The following is a 7,912-nucleotide window of genomic DNA, read 5'->3' as shown; positions in this document are numbered from 1 at the left end:
CAAATTCTTATAACAACCATAAATTTCAACAGAAAAGCCTTCAGTGTGCAAGGTGATCATTAAATACATTATTACTGCAAGGTAAAGCAATAGAAAAATAAAAGATCCTTTATGTCCCTTAGGGGGTGCCGTACTTACACATAACCAGTTCATTCAAAATCATTTACAGAGATTTCAAAACACGTAGCTCGCAGAAAACATTCTTCAACTGTAGCAAGATTTTTAACATACAGAAAACATATTTTTAAGCCAATATCTAACAAACAGTAGTTAGATAACATTTTATTGAACCAGAGAAGGAAGGAGTATTATTTTCATATTTTTATTGCTTTTATTTGCTTATTTACTTTTTGTTTTGTTTTTTGCTATAAGGTCTAGGGGAGGTCAATTATGTCAGAAGCAGCAGATAATAGGACATTTAGTGACTGTACATTTATGAAGTATAAAGAAAAGCATAAAGACAAATTAATACAAGTTAACATTTTGTTTAAAATTGCAAGTATATACACTGCAGTTCTATTTTACTGATCTTTACCTGAATACTGTTCTAAAAACCAATCATAATACTATTTTACATTTAATCAAAGAGCACAAATAAAACCTCAGACTGGATGAGAGTCAGAAAAAATGTTTTACTGTTAAATGTCCAATTTAGTCATTTTAATCGATGAAAGAACCGTCCTGTAAGCATCTGCTTCAAACACCTGATAACTAATTTTAATTATAAACTATGTACTGCATTACATAGGCCTATAATAAGCAATAAATTTATTAATCGCACGATAAATTTAAATTAGCTCAGTAATTTCTGTTTGCATGATTTACCATTTGTCTCTTTTCTGTTTCTACCAAAATCTGGATGACAAACGTCTTTGGTCTCAACTAATCCTTTTTATGAAGGACAATTTTGTTTACACAGACTTCATAATTAATTTTCTTAGTTGTTTTTTTGTTTATTTTGGATATTTAAAATGTCTCCCAGTTCCAGTGTTAATTATTAATTTGAATTTAAAGTTTCTTAATATTTAAGAATGTGTAATTCCATTATTATGTCATTTCCTTTACGTAAGGAACATAATGTTGTAAGTACACGTCTATCTTTACCTCAGTGTTTTGAGTTTGCAGTTTGGACTAAAAAGGCCACCATAGAGTCTTTTTACACCTGAATCCATCAGATAATTTGTGTTCAGGTCCAGATCTTGTGGTGGGAAAAATAGAAACTTTCGGCCAAAGACCAGAAGTTCAAACTGCTCTGCAGTCAGTTTATAGTGTTTTAACATACCAGGCATGTTAAAATGTAATTTACTTTGCATGAGCTTTAGCAGGAATAAAACATCTATTTTTTTATTTTAAAAAAAACCTTTCAGTTGTACTACTACATGAAACAGTGTAAGAACCATATTTTAATGTTTATTTTAACACTGCATATGTCTCCCCGCTCCCTTTTCTCAGCTTATTATATCTGACAAAACAAAGCAGAAGAGTGAGGAAAAAGTTCAACAGCAGGATAGAGAGGGTCTCTGAATGTTATATCTTTGTAGGTGTGGAGGTGGGTGAGGTTGTCATGAGAAACTTTGTAGAAAGAGATGCTGCTGGCTTCCCAGTCCAGATACACTCCAACCCGAGAGCAGCGCAGAGAGGAGACAAAAACACTGTTACTGTTGTGTCTTATGTAGCAACCTTCCTCTGAGCAGATCTTGCACCAGGATTTATTGTTCATCCCCAGCTTGCAGTCGTCTCCGTCTCCTTTCCTGCCGATGCTCCTGTATGTTAAGCCGATGGTGCAGGGCTCCACCAGCTCCACCTCAAAGTAGCAGCGCTCCTGCAGGCCCTGTTTACACAGAACCTGCAGACACTGATCAAACCTCTCTTTGTGGTCAGGATAAGGCTGCTCGTTCTCCACCCAGGTCACCTTTCTGCTCCCTTCAGAGAGAAACAGCTTCTTGTGTGCAGAGTTGGAGTCCAGGGTGAGGGAGCAGGCATCTGGAAAAATAAAAACAAGGAGTTCAAATGTACAGCGTCTCATAAAAGCTCATACCACTGGCATGGAGGAGAGTAAGGTACCTTCCTAAGAAAAATGTAGCAATTATTGTTCTAATTCCTCAATATCTAAATTGAGACGTATTTCTAGATTAATGTGCGGTGTCCCAATTTACAGAAATGTAAGTGTGCAAGTCTGTTTTTCTATTTTAGAACTGGTTTTCTTTATGTTCCTTAGTCCAGGTGGGAATAATGTTATCTTTGTTTGATTACCAGAAATAAAATAACAACCAAAGAGTAAAATACTTACACTTCTTAAAGCCTGGTTTCATCCGATTGGGTCCATCATGATCAAAACTTTAAAGAGAGAACAGAGTTAGAAACTATAGAATCTTTTCATCTTAGTGCCATACATTACAATCCAAAGTTTTGTAATTACTGTAGTTTCTTGAGCTGCAGTTGCTCAGTAATCAKCTTAATTCCTGTTTCTCCTGGATTGTTGTAGCTCAGGTCCAGTTCCACCAGGTGGGACGGGTTGGACTTCAGCGCCGAGACCAGATGTTCACATCCTGTCTGTGTGACGAGGCAACCAGACAACCTGAGAAAACACAGAGGTTGATGATTAATCTGCACAAAACCTTAACACAGATATTGTGTCAATAAATTACATCTTATATTTGTTTCAGAGTCAAGTTTTGACAACGAAGAATAAATACCATTATATTCCATTACTGCAGCATAGGGAACATGTGCTTTACATCCATCTTACCTCAATATTTTGAGTTTGCAGCCAGGACTGGACAGTCCATCACAGAGCATCTTCACCCCTGAATCCTTCAGATCGTTGTTGCTCAGGTCCAGATCTTCCAGTGGTGAAAACGGGAACTTTAGGCCAAAGACCAGATGTTCAATCCACTCCTCWGTCACTTTACAGTCTTTTAACCTACAGGGCGTATAGAGAAGTAAGACTTAATGTTGCTTAAACACATTATATTTGGTCATAATCTAAAGCAGGAACAGTGCAACGCATGGATYCATTTCTTCTTATACAGCAGAACACCGTCTCATGTCATTCCTGTCAGTAAACAGCCGACAGTTCAGACAAACTCACCAAAATWAGACAGGAACTAAGTAAAAGTTSTGCCTGWTGGAGGATYTCTGTTCTCCACAGAGACCAGACCTTTGTGACCCAACATATCAGGGCAGCAGTTCCTCATCATGGACTTCTGTCCTGCATGTTTTAGATGTGTCTCTATTCCAGACACATCTARCACAAATAATAATTCAAATGATTGCTTAATCTCTWCATACCATGAAGTGCTTGAAGCAGCACTCTCGTATGGCAAGATCTTATTAGATCCCTACAATCTATGYAAGAAAACCTTTAATCTTTGATCTAAACTCATTTRTATTCAAAACATCTTAACATCTATTGTAAATAGAAAGATGAGACTCACACAGCCTTTTTACTGCTTCTCACTGCTGGGATGAGCCTCCTCCTGCCTTCATCTGTTGTGTTGTAACTCTTTAAGTCCAACTCCTCCAGTTCATTCTTGGACACCTGCAGCATGTAGGCCAGGGCTGAGCAGTGCAGGGGAGTCAACTCTTTTTTTGGACGGTCGTCCATTTTCAGATATTCCTGAATCTCATCTTTGAGTTTGTGGTGTCTCATCTCTACCATAGTCTGGAAAATGTTGATGCAGYTGTCTGGAGATAAGTTCTTTCTTCGGATTGATCTCAGGTAAGTCAAGACTTTTCTGTCAGTGTCRTCGTTTGGGTCCACAGACGTCAACATGCCCTGAACGGCTCTTCGGTTGGGTTCAACCATGAGACCAAGGAAGAATCGCAAGAAAAAATCTAAATGCCCATTCTTCTTCTGCAGRAYTTTTTCAACCRTCTTCTTTGCCAGATCAACTAAAGCATGGTCTCGGTCCTCCAAATCAAGGAAGTTCCCAAGCTGCTTGGTTTGCTTGGTTACAAAACATTCATAGACAAAGAGAGCTGCAAAGAACTCTTGGAGGGTCAGATGCACAAAGAAGTGGATTTTTCTCTGGTGGAAGATTTCTTCTTCTCTAAGAACTGTGTTGCAAAACTCAGTGTAGATAGAAGCTTCTTGAGTGTCGATATTGCTATCTCTCAGGTCGTCCTCATAAAAGATTACATTATTTTCTAGAAGCTGATTAAATGCCAGCTTCCCAAGTTTCAGAAGAAACTCTTTGTGTGTCTGTARAAGYTTYCCTTTGTGTGTCTCACTCTTTGTTTCATATTTTCTGCTTCTGCGTTTTGTTTGRACAAAAACAAACTGTGCCATCATCTCTGTCAGAGTCTGAGGGATTTCAGTGTCTGCCTCTCCACCAAAGAYATCCTGGAATAAAACAGCAGAAATCCAACARAAGATYGGAATCTGGCACATGATGTCAAGACTTTGTGAGGACTGGATATGTTTAGTTATTCTCTCAGCAAGACGTGGRTCATCGCTGAATCTCCTTTTGAAATATTYSWCTTTCTGAGRATCYGTGAATCCTCTKATCTCTGTCACCATGTYGATGTGCTCTGYAGGGATCTGATTGGCTGCTGCTGGACGGGACGTTATCCAGATGTTTGCATCAGGAAGAAGGTTACCTTTGATGAGGTTTACCAGTAGGTTRCCTACAGATGTTKCATCCCTCAGAGAYGACACTGKCTTCRTGTCCTCAAAGTCCAGTGGAKRTCTGCTTTCATCCAGGCCATCAAGGATCACRATTATCTTTGYTTTGGCATAAGCCAAGGAATYTTTCAGAGGTTTSAGYGCMGGATGAAACTCTACCAGCAGATCATTGAGGCTTTTCTGTCTTGTAACCAGATTCAACTCTCGGAAAGTAAGACAGAAAACAAAATCAACATCTTKGTTTGCTTCCTCCTCAGCCCAGTCAAGGATGAACTTCTGAACAGAAWATGATTTTCCAATSCCTGCAACTCCCTTAGTTACGACTGTTCTGTTGGGTTTMTYYTGGTYCRWCAAAGGTTTAAAGATATCAGTGAGTTTCACTGAGGAATCCAATGATGGCTGCGTTTGACGACTGCCTTTTAGGTGTCTAAACTCATGTTCTTCAGAAAGTTCTTTATTCTCACCAATGGTGATGTAGAGATTTGTGTAAATACTTTTCAGTGAAATTTGTTGGTCACCATTACCTTCACCTGTGACTGAAAATTTATTTTGCATTGCTTTTTGAAGGTTCTTCTTTGGTTTTAAAATGTCTTCCTCTCCTGTGAAAATCAAACACATAGTAGTGAAGTCAAATATAATGTTATTAAATTAAGCTTTAACTCTCCCTATGCTTGAAAAATGTCCTAAGAACAACACATTTAAGTTGTGATGAACTATAAGAAGTGAAGTAATTAAAAAAAATTACCATCTGTTCTTTTGGGTTTCTTTCCACATTTTGGACAACATGTGTCCACTGTTGAAGGAGACCGGTGTGATTCTGAGACGGCACAATCTCTACATAACCGGCATCCACAATACATTTGGAGTTGGTCTGCTGAAACCTTGTCGCACATTGAACAGTGCAGTGGTTGGCTAAAACAGGACAAAAAAACCCATCAAATTACTAATGTCAGTCACAATAAGGACTAAAAAATCAATAGATATAGTTCAGGAGACAAGACAATATGATCATGCTTGTGTTGTTTGAGGACAAATGTTTAAAAAAAGGCAGGGAAAGTTTTGCAAAAATTATTTTTTAATTTAAAAAAGGGAATGAAGAAAACTTACAGGTGTAGAAGGAATGAACATAAAGGAAGGAAAACTAAAGGTGAAAGGGAAACTTGATTGAAGGTCCAACAAGCAGTGAGGGAAACTGACTAGCTTAAAAGCTAAAGGGAAGAAAGATGAGTGTCATGAGAAGAACAATCAAGCGGATGAGGAGCAACTGAGTATGAACCTGAGAAGGGAAATGAGTTTACAAGAATGAGACAAACGGTGAAATGTTTTCCCCTTCACTGTCCACTTTTAAAGTTCGTCTTAAAACCCATTTATTTTACTTGGCTTTCAACACCAGCGGGATCTAGTTTTAAATTGTATGTTTTTGTTTTTAAACTGTAAGAGTTTTTTTTAGTTCTTTTTTTATTTATTTTTTTATTGTTATGTTGTGTTTTACTGTAAATAAAGTTGGATTGGATTGGAAATCAAAGGTTCTGTAAGGAAGGTCAGGTAGTTTACTCAATGTTTGACTAGCAGTAGGGTGGTGCTTGTGCCAAAATAGTGAAGTTTCTGTGTAACCAATATATGTGTTTTGACAAATAGCGTAAAGGTTTAGGAGATCACGTATAAATCACATGTCATTGCACAGATTTCCAGCAGAGGTTTGCCAGTTTACATACTTTGTTTAGAAATCTTGTGTAAACCTTTTCAGACCAATAATAAATTGTATAATTTACCTTGGAGACGTTTCAAGAGCAAAAAAAGGCATTTCAGCCCTGGACCTATCGCTCTTCATGGACACAATGCTTGGAGTTGAAGGCATGGTTCTTTTCAACTGTGAACTACAAAGAGAAGTCTTTTCACTAAAACTAATATGTTAATTATGTTCTATGTTCATCAACCCAACAAAGAAATGTAAATAAAGTTACAAATGAACAAACTGCTGCTGTTTTGCATAAATCTACTTACCTCTGACGATTTACAAAAATACTGAAGCATTGTTTACATTTTTTCATACATTTTCAGGTTTCAGGTTTCAAGTCAGCAAATAGTTTTAACTGTAAGAAAAAAATATTTTACAGTGTGCTGTAGGAGCAAATCCCTCTAATAGGAAAAACAACATGTTTCTAAAGTTCATTCAGGTATTTATTTTTTAAGCATGATAAAAAGAAGCAGATTTACCTGGAAGCTGGTTCATCACTAAAAAACGGTGGATCAATCTTGGATGAATCGCTCTTCATCGACACAGCGCTGGGAGCTGGAGATTCAGTTCTTCTCATCTGTGAACTACAAACAGATCATTTTTATTTTTGAGCCAAACATAACCTTCCTTACTGATTTACTGTGTCTGGTAAATATTACCACATTTCAATAGGAAAGACAAATGCAGGGACTATTATATCTGCAGTTATATACAGATTTAATTCAACTTTTCCAAGATAACAGGCAAAGAAAAAAGGGAAATAAAACTCCAACATTTTAAAGAGAATTAATTATGACAAACCTCATAACCCAACAATCCTAATTAAGAGAAATTATAAAGTAGAGCAGTGCAAAAAGTCCTTGTTCTAACGATTCTACAGTTTTGTAATGGTTGTACAGATTTTAAGAAGATCTTTAACTTTTTATAATTCAAGCTTTTGTTTCTGACTCAACAGATTTTGTGTTATTTTTATTGATCTTCTGATCTTGATACTTCCCAGATAAACAATGCAAAATGAGGCAAAAAGAAACAAACTAAAAGGTTAATAATAAATGTTTTGGTTCAGCTTTACCTGTGTGACGACTCACTGGGGGAGTCAGTCGACTCTGACCGCTGCCTTTTTCTCCTTTCAGCCATTTCTGCTGCAGCAGCTAAAATAAAGAAAAATAAAACATCCAAGCAAAATAAATCAGTTACAGTTTTTATTTAGGTTCAGTGATTTCATTTGTATTCAGAAGTCAAATTTACGAGATCTAAGTTACAGACATTGATCCTCAAACATGTACGACATATAAAAACGTAAGATTAGTGTCAGTTGGTGTCTAAACATTTAACATTAAACATTTATTTTAGGTTTAATCCTGGGTTTCTTTAAATGGATGTTCTTTGCATTTTCACTGTTCACTGATGATACTAAGAAAAAGGAAGGATGCGCACGTTTAAAAATTATCATATAACATGCAATGTGATTTTTTTATTCACGTTAAAAGCTTTTGCTGACATCTGCTGTTATTTAAGAGGAACTACAAGCTGCTAGCTACCATATA

General features: G+C 36.8%; 1 protein-coding gene across 1 annotated transcript in view; it reads right to left on the bottom strand.

Moving 5' to 3' along the window:
* Positions 1–1,257: 1,257 nt before the first annotated feature.
* Positions 1,258–7,912, bottom strand: part of LOC103480838 (protein NLRC3-like) — a 7,617-nt gene continuing 962 nt past the window's right edge. The window contains exons 2-10 of the mRNA XM_008436029.2: positions 7,438–7,516; positions 6,845–6,949; positions 6,400–6,504; positions 5,373–5,539; positions 3,438–5,226; positions 2,750–2,923; positions 2,420–2,578; positions 2,291–2,337; positions 1,258–1,983 (exon numbers count right to left, since the gene is read on the bottom strand). Coding sequence (XP_008434251.2) covers positions 1,457–1,983; positions 2,291–2,337; positions 2,420–2,578; positions 2,750–2,923; positions 3,438–5,226; positions 5,373–5,539; positions 6,400–6,504; positions 6,845–6,949; positions 7,438–7,502 — 3,138 coding nt within the window. The 5' untranslated portion in view covers positions 7,503–7,516 and the 3' untranslated portion in view covers positions 1,258–1,456. The remainder of the gene's footprint in view (positions 1,984–2,290; positions 2,338–2,419; positions 2,579–2,749; positions 2,924–3,437; positions 5,227–5,372; positions 5,540–6,399; positions 6,505–6,844; positions 6,950–7,437; positions 7,517–7,912) is intronic.

This window comes from Poecilia reticulata, linkage group LG18 (assembly GCF_000633615.1).
Source record: "Poecilia reticulata strain Guanapo linkage group LG18, Guppy_female_1.0+MT, whole genome shotgun sequence".
NCBI lineage: Eukaryota > Metazoa > Chordata > Actinopteri > Cyprinodontiformes > Poeciliidae > Poecilia > Poecilia reticulata.
This window is presented reverse-complemented; position numbering and strand designations above follow the sequence as displayed.